The 16,492-nt window shown below is 37.0% G+C and overlaps 1 protein-coding gene across 1 annotated transcript in view; it reads right to left on the reverse strand.

Annotated features, from left to right (window-relative positions):
- Nucleotides 1-16,492, reverse strand: part of BANK1 (B cell scaffold protein with ankyrin repeats 1) — a 132,163-nt gene that overhangs the window by 83,086 nt on the left and 32,585 nt on the right. Inside the window, exons 4-6 of the mRNA XM_050338795.1 lie at nt 16,034-16,172; nt 13,276-13,418; nt 7,167-7,287 (exon numbers count right to left, since the gene is read on the reverse strand). Of these exons, the coding sequence (XP_050194752.1) occupies nt 7,167-7,287; nt 13,276-13,418; nt 16,034-16,172 (403 nt within the window). The remainder of the gene's footprint in view (nt 1-7,166; nt 7,288-13,275; nt 13,419-16,033; nt 16,173-16,492) is intronic.

The raw sequence follows: 16,492 nt of genomic DNA on the forward strand, positions 1-16,492 counted from the left end.
AGCATTCTTGAGTTTTGTTTTATATCCTAGTCATTGGTTGTCCTACAGGCTAGCCAGCAGCACATTATCAGCCCTTAGTGTGCTGGAAGAAAGTCTAAGTAGTAATGTCTCCTTCTGGAATTCTCTTAGCTGCCAGTCTTTAACAAAAACTTTCTCATTTTTATATTCTTCTGCATATTAAACTTCGGCTCAGTAGTGGTGAATTTGTGTACCATCCCTCCTCATCCCTTTATGGCTCCTGCAGAATGGTAATACAGGAGAGAGTAAAACCTCACTCCATCATTAGATGTAAGGATTCAAGGAACAAGAGGAGTTCTTGGAATAGTCATAGCTAAGTACTGATCGACCAAAAAATTGTTAGGACAACTCTTGACTGTATTTTTGACAAAGAATATTCCACCAGTATCACTCCAATATTATTTTGCCACAAGGAATTTGAGTGGACTACATTCTAGTCAAAAGTCCCATTAATAACTCTATCTTTAAACAAATTGAGTGTTGCCTGACTTAGTTCCACCAGGCAAAGAAAAATCTAATCAAGAAACTGTAAATACGCAACACCTGTATAAATCAGGTCACTTCTTTTAGAAGCCTTGGGAGGCAGAGCTTCCATCAGTAAGATTATGTATAGTAGATTATATTCCTTTGTATTTGCAGTGTGCTTTAAAATCCTTTGAGCTACAACAGGCAATCTTAAAACTGTATATAAGCTACGTTTTTTGAGAGAAGTAGGTGTCACACAATTTCTTCATTCCATATTGTTTATAAACTAGGATTAATTCTGAAATTTGAAGAACTATACATTTTAATCCAGAGTATAGGCATTAGACTTCTTATTTTTATCTATACTTTTCCAGCTGCAGAGACAAACTAAAGCCCCATCACAGACTGAGGCATATATACAGCAAAAGCAAAAGGAGCTTTCACATGAGCAGTAAAAATGTATGTGAGTAACAATGTCCAGCAATGTAGTAAGTGTGGAGCAGTAATTTCAAAGAAGAGTGAATTACGCAAACCCTAATCAATAGTTTTCACCCTGTTAGCAGACATGAGAAGGTCAAATACAGTCATTAAAAAGAGGCTTGACAAAGTAATAATAACATGTTCCAAAAGAATTTCCACTCATACTAATGAAACCTAAAACAATTGGTTACAAATCTGAAAGGGGAAACAAGTCTATATTACCAATAGACTGGATGCTATGATTTCTTCACCAATACAAAAAGAGTAGGTGGTATTCATAAGCCTGCTCTGGGCTTAAATGTGCATTTTTAAAGTAACACAAAACAGAGGTTTTCAAAAATCTCTTGGGTTCCTTTGCACTTGAGACGTTTTTCCTGGTCACCACTCAACTCCTTCCTAGCTGGGTTTGATATTCAACCAGCACTCCTACACTTACATTCTTTGAACATTACAGAGACTACATCATCAAGAAACAAAACACCTCTGCCAGTCATGGAGGATGTAAAAATCAATAAATCAATTTCATAAAACAAACTTTTTTCTACATTGCTCCCTGTAGTAAGAGGAAAAAAAAGCTGGTGTGTTAGGTAGGAATACTTTAAAAGCAATACTACAGTGCCCAAAACTGCACACAATATTCAAGGTGAGGCTGCCCCAGTGCAGAGCAGAGCAGGACAATCCCCCTCCTCAACCGGCTGGCAATGCTTTGCCTGATGCCCCCCAAGACACGGTTGACCCTCCTGGCTGCCAGGGCACAATGACTCAGATTCAACTTGCCATTGACCAGTTGCCTTCCAGCCCCAGTCTTTAAGAACATCCAGGGTTGCCCCATCACAGGTGCAGAATCTGGCACTGTCCCTTGTAGAACATCACGTGGCTGGTGATTGCCCAGTCCTCTAATTTGTCAAGGTCTCTCTGCAGGGCCTCCCTGCCTCTGAGGGAGTCAAAAGCTCCTCCCAATTTTGTGTCATCAGCAAACTTGTTCTTTATCCCTTTCAGTCCTCCGTCCAAGTCATTTATGAAGATGTTGAAGAGCTCAGGGCCTGAGATGGACCCCTGTGGAACCCCACTAGTGACAGGTCACCAGTCTGATGTCACCCCATTCACTGTCACCCTCTGTGCTCGACCTGTGAGCCAACTGCTCACCCAGCACATGATGTGTTTATCCAGCTGTGGGCTGGCCATTTTGTCCAGAAGGATCCTGCAAGAGACAGTATCAAAACCTTTACTGAAATTCAAAAAGATTACATGAACTGGCTTCCCTTGATCAGCTAGATGGGTTCCCTTGTCATAGAAGGAAATCAGGTTGGATAAGCAGGACATTACTCTCATGAAGCTGTGCTGGCTGTGGCCAATGACTGCACTGTCTTTCAAGTGTTTTTCAATACCTCCCAGAATAATCTCCTCCATAACTTTACCAGGCACTGAAGTGAGACTGACAGGCCTGTAACTTCTGGGCTACTCCTTCTTGAAAATTAGGACAATGTTCTCCAGCTTCTAGTCAGCTGGGACCTCTCTGGATTTTCAAGACTGCTCAAAAATCATCAACAGAGGTTATGCAGTGACACCAGTCAGCTGTTCATCCTGGGATTCTGGGATGAATCCCATCAGGCCCCACAGATGGAACAGCAAGCTCAGGGTCAACTGGGAGTTGATCATTCTCACAGTCATGGTCCTCCAGCTCAGGGCACTGAGACCCCCTTGGTCTATTATCCGTGTTGAAGACAGAGGCAAAGAAAGCGTTAAACATCTTGGCTTTATCTCGGTCTTTATCTTACGGTCGTTTGTGAGGTGACCATCCTCATCTTGGGACTGGCCAATGATATTTCTGCCTATTGTCATTAACGTATTTGGAAAAGAACTCCTTTTATTGTCCCCCACATTTCCAGCCAGCTTCAACTCCAGCTGAGCTTTGGCCACATGAATTTTCTCCCTACAGCGGCCAGCAGCATCTCTCAATTCTTCCCTTGTCACTTGACCTTGCTTCCACTGGAGAATGTTAATAAACAAAAGCTGTGGCTGTTTGGCACCTACACTAAGAACTAGTTAGCTGGTGATAATAAGCAGGAAGGAAATGTTAAAAATATACCACTTGAGCACTTTAAGTGCTTTAAGGGGCCTTCTCTAGCTTTCAACTAACATTAAGACCAGGGTTTGCTTTTAATTAACTTTTATTTGACGTGCACAAGGTTAAAAGGGAACTGATGCTCTCTAAGTTTTGTCCTGTCATAATCCCTTCTCTACAGAGAATTCTGCAAAACCTCAGCTATAAAGCACAGTATAAAATCTAATATTACTGTATTGTAGCACTGTCTTAGCCTGCAGGAATTTTCATAAAACTGTAGCAAGCAAACAGAGCAGCCTACAGTGATCTTTTTGTAGATCTTGTAAGACATACTTCTTTTATTTCCAAAATTATTGCAACAGGACATGATTTTTTTAGCAATTTAAATAGGCACTTAAGATGACTTCTACAGTGCCAATCCCTTTCCTCCCCCCCATTATTTTGCTGGCACCTGAAAATCCAGAATCAATTCTTTCTTCTTTTGGGATAGATCTTTCAAGTTGAAAGAATGAATTACAGAAACCAGGATAAGATTTTCTACATTGCTAGCAGTGTTAGGAGAGAAAATACAGCATTTTCTACAAAGCAAATTCAGAACCTGTCATAAGCCTTGATGTTTAAGTTTAATCAGAGAAGCAGTAATAGATAGTTTTTTAAAAAATGAAAGTTAATTAATAGTGGTAAAAGAAGCAGTTTTTGCTCAAGTAGATTGCCATCTCTTAGACAGGAATTAATGTAGCAGGAATCCCCAAATCTGAGGACTCATGAGCAGAATCAGAGCTTACCATGAAAACCAGAAATATTTATCAAGAAATATAATCTTGGAAATATAAGTCTGGATTGGTTAGTATGTTCTGACTGGATTCTATTAGTAGAAAACAAAATAATAATATATATACAACATATCCTGAAATCAGTTTGGTACAGAACATACAATATTCCAGACAATACTGCCAGCTTTACTTACATTTTTCTGCAAGGGATGACACCACCACTAAAAATCCCAGACATGCCTTGGCTCTGTCTTTCAGTTAACCCTGTTATTAAACACAATATTTTCCCATGTATTCTATTCAGCTTTTATTCTAGTCACGCATTTAGCTTTCTCATCTGATTGGGCTTCCTGCATTTCCCTTTATAGACTGCAGAATAACCTCTTTAAATATCATTCATTACTAAAACTTTCTTCTCCTCCATCACCTGAAAAACGTCTTCATCTTCTATCTTCTGTACTGCTAGTAAGTAATATCCATACATGATATATGTTTTTCCAGTAGAGATTCCCGATTTACTTGTTGGTTACTACAATAACTAGTACAGTCTGATACTTCATCAAAAGCAAGCAATTGAAACTCATCTTGTGCATGTAGTCCAACAAGTGAGATCTCACAGAGAAAGAATAGTGCATACATATTAAAGTGCTTGCAGGGCTATTGACCTACTTTTCGTATTGCAAGGAAGTCTGATGTGCCACTCAAACAATTCTCTTTGCTTAGATGGTAAGAGACTGAAGTTTCCAGAACACATTATCTGTGATCCATGGAATCTTTTCAAAAACGTCCCTTATCAGAAATCATTATATCCAGCAATATACCTATCCTAAGCAGGTAAAGTTACATACTGTGGTAACGTAGTAAGTTTATCAGGACATTTTGCTCATTTTATTAGTAATTGAGAGAATTGGGAATACTGAAAATTGAGTTGAGTCTCCCCAGGGAAATAGCAATGGATGATTTTACCCTAAGCACATGTTACTTATAGGCAGTTTTGTATATACATATGTTAGTGTAGAGACAAGTAATCACACACACCTATGAGAACTGGTTATACGTTGATGTAATAGACTGAGTATAACAGACCAGTCATTCAGAAAAGCTCATTTTAAACAAGAACCTACACATAAGGCCTGTCATCAAGTGTTAAAAGTCTCCTACCTAATTTGAATAAATTAAAACCAAAAGACAAGTAAATCACCTCAGGGTTTGTAAGAAAATTAGGCAATCTCAAACTATGCACTGAAGAGTGAACCAAACAAGTGCTAGTCAAGAGGATTATTCCGACTTTAGTAACGAACAGATTGAAGTAAAATGGTATCAGAGTTAACCTTTTGCATCTTTGCCATCCTAGACACTGACTTCTCACAAGTACTGCGTCATCATGCTAAAAAAATGTTGAACAGCCACTCTGGGGATGGGAGTGGCTCTTGAAAAATTTGGTAAGGAAACATGCATCTCATGATGTGTTGATCTAAACTGCTGTCAATATAGGCAAGCATCACATTGCACTGTTCTTTCATTACACCACCAGCATTTTATAGTTAGTTCTACACTGCCAAGTTTTTAATCTCACAGCTGCACACTTCGTGAGAAGTCAAGCCACGCAATTCATTAGTTACCCAATAAAAATAACCATAAGTTATTCATTATTGGTTCACCTTCAGCTCAGACTGAACTTTCAAGTACAGCAATTTATTGGCTGTACCCTGATGTGCTAACTATAAAGTTAAAATAAAGCATCAGTGTAGAACCATACAGAAAAAGGCTTCTCTTATCTCTGCCTCACACTGAAAGCTTGACCTTCTCTAGTTCTCTACTGGACATGTTAAGTGCCCGTTTGGGATGCTGTTATAGGGAGTCAAAGATGCAAGTTTATACACCTTTCAGGCAGAAGAGGGATCAGAGCAGAGACCTCCCACATTCTGAGCGCTGCCAGCTCTGCTACCACATCTTTCTTTCATGAACAAGCTAGGAATCTAACTTAGTATCTTCTTTTTGTGCACCTATCAAACTAGTTCATTTTAAGAAGGTCACTACTTGGCTCAAGCTCATAAGCAGTCAACTTGTTGAACTGCACCGGTCTTTTGGGGGAGGACAGCAGGTTGGCAAGTATTATTCTCAGAGTTCAAAAACATGCCCAGATCTAACTGGTTGCTAGAGAAGCAGAAAATCTTTTGTTCATCAGAACTAACATTTCACATTGGGAATGACTCTTGAATGTGTCCTATACACCCCCATCCTGCAGTCTTGTAAAGGAAATTGTCAAGGACAGGTGCCTCAATTATTTGCTTCCACTAACTTTGACATTTAAACTCATTTTTTGATTACAAGTAGAATCAATTATTTCTAGAACAGAGGGGTGAATTGCATCAACAAAGAAACTGTCCTGAAAAGGAAAAGAACGAATGCTAACTATCACAGCAAAGCTACCTCCAAAACTTGTATTTGGTTATGAAAAGTGTTATGTTGTACCTGATTGTAGAGCTTATTTTCTCTTAAAACCACAATCCAGCTACACAAAATAGGAGTTAAGCAACAGCTCAAACACATCTTTCTCAAGTATTGTAGAAGGGAAACACATTTTCTTGAGCGTTGTTTTTCCCCAGAAGTTTCTTAGAAAAGCTGAGGTCTAACACACATTTGAAATAACCTCATAATGATGCTTTCAAAACACAAGCTAAATAATCACACTCTTAGTTTATTGCAAACTGATTTGGATCGTTAATAAGTGGTCAATGAATTCAACCAAGGCCCTCCATTTGCTACAAACCGTAGCTTCTGTTGACACATGACCGAATTGTGCATATAGTGTATCTACTTTAGAGAAAATAGAAAAACCCTATTTAACTCACTGGGATGCCTTTTTAAAAAAAATTAAGAAAAATAAAATTATCTTTTTGCCACAAATAATAGAAATTAAATGTATAAGTACTAAAACTGAATGGAGAAGTTCAGTGCTAAGTTCAAAAGCCATCTGTTCTCAGATAGAGAAATCTCTCAGACTGTCTCCAAACTTAGAAAAGAGAAGTCTACATTGCATTGCAGAACAGTAATTAGTAAAAAGCATATAATGTACAGGCATCTCCACATTACTTTGTTTTCTCCACTAGTATAAGTGTGGTCAGCTGTAAAGCTTCCAATTTGCAGTTGATCCAAAGCTGATCAAAAATACAGACAAGCATAAAGACATAGTACTGAGTCACAAAGTAACGATTTACACAGTTCTTTTTCACAATAAATACTTTGTGTTTATTGTGGATTCCTCCATTTCACTAGTGACTTTACATACTTAAAGACTGTCTTATTAATAATTTTATGTAATAACCATAGCATCAGTAATAACAATCAAAAAAGTGACTCACTAGCTTGTTGATGATGCTCTTCTCCACTTTGGAATGGGCTGAATTCATAAGTAGACACTTTGCTTTTCAATAACAACGTCAGAACATTGTCTACCTTCTCTACAGAAGAAAACTTCAATGCCTACTTAAAAGAAAATAAAATAAATTAGTGCATTTGTTGCATGTGTATTTTCAACTTTATCCTCAGAGTGCTGGTGAATCAAATTACACAGAGCAGTATTATTACAAACTCACTCTTAGTAAGAGCAGCACAGTTTTTGAAAACTATACAAGGGATATTCTAATATAAAAGAATCTAGATAACGTGGTCCAACTGCAGAAAAACATTTATAATAACATCAGAAGTTCAGCCATCACTTTAAAACTTCTGGACGAAGTATAAGGATGAGTTTATAGTTACCCAAAACCTTGTGGACTTGCCTAGGTAGGAAACAGCTTCAGCTCCATCAGCCAAGGCTTAACATTGCTGACAGGATAAGGGACTGTTATCAACAGGATAGATTTGTTTACTTATAAACACACAGTGTTTAGACAAGGGAAATTCTCACTGACTACCATAAGATTGTTTTTGGATTGCCTCCTTCTGGACAGAAGGCCAAGATCTATTCCTAATGACTTTCAAGGTAGCCATAATGAAGTATTTCTTTGCTTGGCATGACAAGAAAAGCACAACTACAGTGATTTGAACAGTAGGGATATTTTACACGTAAGTACTACAGTGCTAGTCCAGTCTGTGCTGCACTGGGCAGCCAAAGGAGCTCAGCCACAGCAGAGAGGCACTCGGGGGAGCTGGTTTACTCTGCTCAGATGTCATCAGCCCTGCATTAAAGTTTGCCTTCCCATAGTTGAACTGCTTCTGGTCAAGACAATTCAGGGATCACTAAAAGGGAACATCTGCAGACATGCTTAGCATATGAACTTAAAAAGAAACTCTGTGACTGACACGCTGAGGAGAAGAAGGACAGAGGGGTCTACTGATGAAACATGAAGTTTAATTCCTCAGGTTGTTAAAAGGGAATGAGAAAGTAAGTATGATGTGACCAGAAAATATTGAATGCACAGGCAAGATATAATTTTAATCCGACTCCTACTCAGAGGAAGCTAACAATATGACTGTTTATTTTTTCCATAATTAACCTCGGCCCTTCCAATATTATGATACGTAAAACCCATCATATTTCTTTTCATAATTCACTCCCTTTCTGTACTGATACATTATATTCTCTGGTTTTTTTATTCAATAATGATGAATACATAAATTAATCTTCAATAACCAAAGCAATAAGCATTAAAAAAAAAGTCTCTGCCTGAGGAAAAAAAGATCTTTGAAACTTGTTCTAGAAAAAAAATTTAACCTGAGTACTGGACTTTCAGTGTGAATTGAGAAAGCATGTGCAAAACCTCACATATATCTATAAAACCCCCAAACTATTAACATGAATAACAACATTATATTTACAAACTATTAAGAGGAATAAGGAAATTAAGAAACCATACTATTCTCTACTTCTTCCAAGTAGATCTTTTTAGATATGGTATCTTCATCAGTACTACCTTCATAAAGTTCAGTCTAGAGTAGGACAAAACCAAGTAACAACACAGGAACTACCTCAGATGAGTGTATATGAAGATAATGTGTCATAAAGAAAGATGCTCAAAACCACTGGTATTCACTGAAGCAACTATATAGCAGAAATTCTACGATATAGAGAATAAGAATTTAGGCAGGCTTCTAGACAAACTAAACCTGAAGTAATATTTTTAATCTCCATTTAAAATTACAGGGACACCCTTACACATTTTACTACCTATCTAAAAAAAAAAATGTACAAACAAAACAATGAAAAAACACCCCAAGAACATCTGCATCCAGAGGAGTAACTTCAGACGGAGTCCATTTCAGACTGTTTGTATCTCAAAGCCAAATAAACACCCCATAGGCTCTTTTCAGCAAGCACTGAGTAATCTTGTGATTAAATTAGAGATAAATTTCTCAAACTTTAACAGAACTTCCAGCATACCCACTTCTAAGATTTCCAAATCAAGCACCATGCATTTCTTATAGAGTTATCAGTGCAATTTTCTTCGAGTTTTCCACCTCAATTTTTTTTAACTCTTACTCCAGGGATCTAAAATCTGAAGACTCAAGTACTTATTTAACAAGCTACATTGCTAACTAAACCATAACAAGTAACTTCATTCTGCTACTCTACAACAAAGACACAAAATGAAAATCTAGATCAGTTATTAAAAAATAAACAAATCTGTCAAATCTTCCCAAGAAATCTCACTAATACTCCAAACCTGAAGTTCATGTTGAAAGTTCACCAAAGCCAACAGAAGCAGAACTGTATTTAAAACAAAGCACACTGCAAGGGAGCACTGAGCCAGGCAAGAGTTTGAGGAAGTCCACATTTTATCCAAATAAAGATCTACAACCTGACAGAAAAGAAGTAAAAGTGCTCCTTCCCCCAGTGTCCTTGCAGCCACTCAGAATTAAGCCAGTGAGTTTGTAGGCAATGCTTCCCATGGTCTCTGCAGCACAGCCACCTGTTCTCTGCTTCACCCATGGCAGTGTGAAAGCTTGATCCTTCTGCAAGCACTATTACTTGCTCCAGAGCTCATCATCAACTTAACCCAGCTCAGTAGCAGCTCCCTAGGTGTAGGCACTATCTCCCTTCTCTCACTCCTTTTTAGAGCAACAGGACACAGCTGCGAACAGAAAAAACCCAGGTGCTGACCATCACACCTGGGCTTCCAAAAACATCCTTGAAAAAGGAGGCCAAGCACATATTTTGCTACTTTTGCAAATAAGATGATCTACTTTCTTTAGTAACTGCTCACCAAGCCCTGAAAATCTGTGCCACTGAAATGCAGCACGCACAGCCACTAAATTAATGTATTCCACACTGGCTTTAGCAGTACTAACAAGGTTACATTTACATAAAGATGAACTTCTCCAGTAGTTCTTACATATCAGACACTACTTTATATGCACCTCCATATCTAGATTACTTCTGCCAAAGAGAATGGGCTAGGTTTAAAAATCACTCAGGCATTTCTGACAATTTTAGTCAGTGATAGAATATGGAGAGCTTTCATACCTAGAGGAAAAGAAAGAAACATTTTAAAATAACAGCTGCTGACGTGGCTGAAAAAATTGAAATATTAAATACAGTTTCAAAGGCAGTATCTCTGGGGATCAGGTAAAGGCACATACATAATATCGCCACATAAGTCATACGGCTTTTGACAAGTTTAAAGGCTGCAGTTTATTTTCATTCTTCTTTTCCAATATGCACCATCACTGGAATCCTGTTTGATGACTATGATAAAAACATCTTCTATGATATCGAGTATCTCAGAATCATAGGAGTACTATTCAACCAAAGTTTGTTACAAAGACTTCCTTAATCTCTCCAGATATTCTAAGTCACTCAAACTAACATGAACATAACAATTTCAGTAATAAGGATATTACCTTTTTCAACTTTGTTTTTAAACCTAATAAATATGTGCCAGTAAACTCCAACACTAAATAACTGAACCAATAACTCCCTTTGATAGAAAATCTGAGAGAAAAAACAATGCAGAATGTAAATCCAGCATGCCGAAATAAGAAGCTGATGAGAAGTAAAAACTATAATTTTTATTTATGAATTTGAGAACCTTAAAATCAGTCTGTACACTGGGTTACTGTGAGAACATAAACTCCCTAAGAAAGTTTCTTTTAATTCAGAATCATATAAAAGAGAGATAAAAAAGAGAGAACCAAAAATCATGGCCTTTAGCCAACCTTCACCCTCCTATATTCTTACAGCAAGTTCATTCAGCATTATGATTTATTATGATCCCAGCTCTTCCTACTTTAAGATTTCAGGTTTTTTCTTTTGAAACCTACACAAAGAAACTTATTTCAACTGCTTTATTTATTTATTTCATTACATTTTAAATATTTATTTGGTTGCTTAAAATGTCTTGCTGATACTGGTAAATGCCTTTTAAATTCAGACAAATTTGGAACACAGAAAATTACGATCTATCAGATGTAGCAAAGAATTTTATCCAAAGCCATAATTTGTAAAATCTTAGATTACGTTTAATCTAAACTTTAGCTAATGTCAATCTTTAATTGCTCTCTAAATCCAGATTCGTAAGTGCAGCGGTACCACACTTCATTAGTCTCCCACTGAGGTATATGTCCAGTAACAGGAATGGACAGCTGTAAGTCTATTTATTGGGGTTTGTGTATCTGTTTGGCTTTACTGGGGGACAAAGTGGAACACCTCGAAAGAGGAAAGGTTGGCAAAACAACATACAATGCAATGAAAGCATTTCACCAAAGCACCGTGTCTTTGGTATGCGCTCTTGTAGCAATTTGCTTTCATCACAGAATCTGAACAAGGAGATGCTTCTCAGATTGCAAGCACTTGTGAAAATCTTGAACTTTTCTTTGAACCACAGAGTAATATTGCTTTGATCAATAATTGCTGTAAGCTTTTCTATTTTATATCAGTTTTGTTTTCCATTGTGTTTGATTGTTACTTTGCATAGATAAATGCCTGTTGCCCCAGGATACTTTTGCAAATAAGCTGATAGTCTCAAAGGTTTTAATTATCCTAGTTAAATAAAAGTTACTATTACTCCTGCTACTTGATGAGAATTCTAATTAGTATCAAGTCTGTTTTGTTTTTCCTTTTGTGAACATATTTTAAAGATTAAGTTAAATTATGCTCTGTAAATTGCATCTTTATAATGCATTTTATTGACATCAAACCAGTTTTACGTGAGAGCTGATTAAAAAAGTTTGTAGAAGTATTTCCTAGTGTGCACTGCTGCTCCACACAGAATTATTTTTGCATTTGAATATGATTTGAATTGCATGTGTTCTACTAAATATTAGTCATGCTGGTTAAATGAAGGGTCAAACTCCTGAATATCGCAAATAGCTCTCCAGTGGAAACAGCAGGTGTGCTTTAGGTATCTAGGTTACCATGTTAATGACAATTTTTTATATCATTATGACACACTTCTTATGCATAAAAGTTTAAATGAAATGTGTTGGAAGCTTACTTTGATGTAGTTCAAAATACAAGCTAAAGAATGACAGATACCATAAAGAATTTAAGAATCCATTTGTACTTTGAGTTGCACTACTTTTCTTGTGCAACAGCCTGTTTTCTTAGAACAGAAGTAACTTCGTATTTGGAAGGAATCCACCCCCATCCTTAATAGAACACTAATAATGCAATACATCATTTTTATTAATCCTTTTGTTATGAGTGTAATGCCTTAGGTGGTGGACAAGGTAGATTTGTCACTGGAAAATGAGACTGTCTGCATTGGAAACACAGACTATTATTTTTGTTCTGGCTTTGCAATTACAATATAGACATCATGACAAGTCTGCTTGGGCTACCCACTATTCAACAAACGATACTTGAGATTCCATCCTTTCTCAATATGTGCTTTCTTTTCTTGTTATTTCTTATGTGCCACTGGCAAGGAACAGGCTGCAGAGCACTGCAGTCTGCTGTGCTGATTTGAAACCCAGCTCAAAACCTGATTTTTTTCTAAATATATGCAAAGAATCTGCATGGCAACCAGCAAGCAAATCACATGAATGATGCAGCAGCTGTAAATGGACTCTGTACGAATAGCAATCTACTGCCTCCCATACAAGCTATGCCAGAAAAACCCAATTTGCTGGTGAATGAATAATAACCCTCCAAATACAATGTGGTTTAAGATTACTTGCTTCTATTGGTTTTGGAACATGTGAAAAATAACACTTTAAATGGAGAGGGACTTCACTAATATTTGTTCTTATTTTCATCCTTTGTAATGCAGCATGTTGTACACTGGTCATATCCATAGCACAAAGGATGTTTATATCACTCTCTAAACAAAAACAAGAAAAGAGAAAATTTGTTTTCTCTTGCCTGCCTTGATTACAACTAGACATCTCAGAGACAGGCTTCTTAATTCTGAGCATATTATTGAGCCATTACTAATTACTGTGTAATCAAAAGATTGCATATTATCTCTTAGTTCATATAAGCACTTACATTCTCTATTTCTTTAATTAAAAACTGAGAATTCAACTTACCTGACAAGTGAAAGCTATTGGGTCAGCCACTTTCTTTAAAATGGGCTCAATCTCCTCTAGTGCAGTGTAATACTCAATGAGTGCTGTGGTCTTAACGATTCCCCCAGAGTAGACATTTACAAATACAGGGCCAGCAGGAAAATCTTATAAAACACAAATTGGAACAGTAGCTGAAAATATTTTACAGAGATCTCAGGGAATGAGTAAAAGAACAGGAAAATATCACAGGAAAAAGCACAGAGTTGATGAACTGGATTTGCATTTAACAGGTGATTCAGTGTAGTCAGTTTTTTATTCAGGTCTTTCAGTCCAACGTTACAAAGCTGACAAAAGAAAATACATATCTGTAAATCTGTAGAAAGCAAAGCTGTTGTACTGTTCCCCATGAGAAATGAGATGAAAACAGAATGCTAAAAATTTCCAACTCCCCTTTGTAGACTGATGACCTATAATCAGCTCCCTTATGCCTACATATTAAGGAAAAGTTTATTTATTACAAATAGTGGACTTGCTATTCATTTTTTGAAGCATTTTTCTTAATTGCAGTCGAAGTTCTCAAGATTGGATTTGAGCTAGGCTGAAGAAATTGCAGTATAATTAATTCCATTTCAGTTGTTTACCTCGTAAAAGCAAAAGGAAAGAGGCATTCATAGTCTGTTGCTTAAGTATGACTCGCTTTGTGCAGGCAGCACAAGCCTACTTTATGAGCACATTTCCCAATTCATTAGTATTCATTGTGCCAGGCATTCTGCTGGACCATACTAGCACAGTTTTCTTAAAATACTAACTCTGCCCACAAAACAGTGATAAAAGGGACAACCCTGAAAATGAAGAAGAGTAATGGGACCAAAATAAGTAATCTAATAGAACATCATGTTAAATCATTTAAATGGAAACTGACCAAATGCTTTAAAAAAACCACAAAAAACAACCAACCCCCCCCCCAAACTAACACAAACCAAACCAAATCAAACAAACAATCAAACAAACAAAAACAAACCAAAAGAGCCTTTATACAAACATCAGATTAGCTGGACCAAAAAAGGATACTTCCAGATTTCCAACTTTTCCAGATTTTTGAAAGACATTAATGACATTATCATTTAATCAATTTATCATTAAGGACAAATGATATAAAAATTAAACTTGGGGTACAGCTCTCTGTAATTTTTTTTCCTATTTCATTTACTGTTCATATTTTGCTTCTTCATCCACTAGAAAAACCTTCTTATGATCATCAATGTTCTCACAAAGCAATTTTGGAAGAATCTTTTATGATCTGTGAATGAGGATTTCAACTTTTGTTTTCTGAAATCCAATTACAGATAAAAGCTGTCTGTTGGTTATTTACTTCTCACACAGGTTGCTAAAAACAAACTCTCTGCACCATCACAGTGATAAAGACCTTTCAGGCCATATGTGACCATCAGCCCAGGACAGTGTTCAGGATGAAAATCACAGAATCATTTCGGTTAGAAAAGATCTCTAAGACCATTGAGCCCAACCTTTGACCGGAACACCACCTTGTCAACTAGACTTGCCACATCCAGTCATTTCTTGAACATTTTCAGGAATGGTGACTCCCCACCTCCCTGGGCAGTCCATTCCAATGTCCAATCACACTTTCTGTGAAGAAATTCCTCCTAATGTCCAATCTAAACCTTCCTTGGTGCAGCTTGAGGCTATGTCTTCTTGCCCTGTCATTGGCTACCTGGGAGAAGAGGCCAACCCCCATCTGGCTACACCCTCCTTTCAGGTATTTGTAAAGAGCAACAAGATCTCCCCTGAGCCTCCTTTTCTCCAGGCTTAACAAGCCCAGCTCTCTCAGCTGCTCTTCATGTGACTTACTCTCTAGACCCTACAGCAGTTCTGTTGCCCTTCTCTGGACTCGCTCCAGCACCTCAGTGTCTTTCTTGCAGTGAGGGGGCCCAGAACTGGACACGGGACTCAAGGTGTGGCCTCACCAGCTTTGAGTCACAGAAGTCATCAGGTCACAGAATTACCCAAACCTAGCTCTGAGAAGCCACTGTGGAAAACTGTAGCTTATATGTATGCATTTCCTCCTATCTAATGTTCTATTGCAATCGTTTTAGAGTAAAATGTAGGTTCCTTTCACAGTATGCAATGCAGTAGCAAAGTATACTCTGAATCCATAGGTGAAAAATTTTTTAATTCTTAACTCACATCAAAAGGGTGGAGACAAGTGTGGCCATTAAATCTGCACAGATCTTCCAAGAGAAACTGTTGTTAAATAAGTGAAACTGTTAGCAATTAGTTATGGATGGTGCAGTGGAAAAAAATCATTAGAAACCTGCAAAGCTGAGTGATACAGGGAAATGGCATGAACATGTACAAAGAAAAGAAATTATTTCCTGCATCAGTAAAAACTATGGAGAGGAGTATAACCAAATTTACTGCATTAAATATAAAATGAAACATTTTAGTAATAGAGTAATAAGAAAAGAATATTAGCTTTGCATTTTTATGGCTGTAATTTCGAAGAATGTTAATCTGTAACTAATCAACGACATTTTAAGACTGCTACCTGCCATTTAACCACAGAAAACCAATCTAAGAGTACCTAGTTTCCCATATATCACAAGGCCTTTCTTCACTGCATTATTAATAAAAGTTCTGTGGGCAAAACCTATGTAAAGGAAACACCCACAAAATAGCAGGAAGTGAAACTACTTATCAGAAAAAGTGAAGAGAGTCGAAAGTTTTCAGTTTACTTAAAGGTAAGGAGTATTTTTCTTACCTAAGGCTTTCACGTACTTGACCTTCTTATTCCAAGAGGCTGTCTGTGTCCTAATTCGTTGATTATCTGATATGAATTCAATTTCTAGAGTTTCATCATCTATTTCATCTTTCAACAGAATGAATATTTCACCAGGGTTCTATAAAATTAAAATGTGTTCCCATTAGTCCTTCAGAAAATTATACTGAAAGTTTAAAATTATGTTCAAAGCGTATTGAAAGAACTTTTCTTTACCAACAGCTTCATGCAAAAAAATCATACTACCAAAACATGATGCTATCTCTAAATAATAGATAATAATTAACTAAAAAATACCCTCAGTATTTTACTGACATAAATGACACAATTAATGTAGGTTTTTAAATTCAGCTCACCTAACAATATTTTGAAACAGTATTTTAAATGCATATATAGGTGAATTCTTACATTTTCTAAGGCCACTCTATAGTCTAGAAGAAT

The sequence above is a fragment of the Myiozetetes cayanensis genome, unplaced genomic scaffold, assembly GCF_022539395.1.
Source record: "Myiozetetes cayanensis isolate MyiCay16 unplaced genomic scaffold, myiCay2020 scf7, whole genome shotgun sequence".
NCBI lineage: Eukaryota > Metazoa > Chordata > Aves > Passeriformes > Tyrannidae > Myiozetetes > Myiozetetes cayanensis.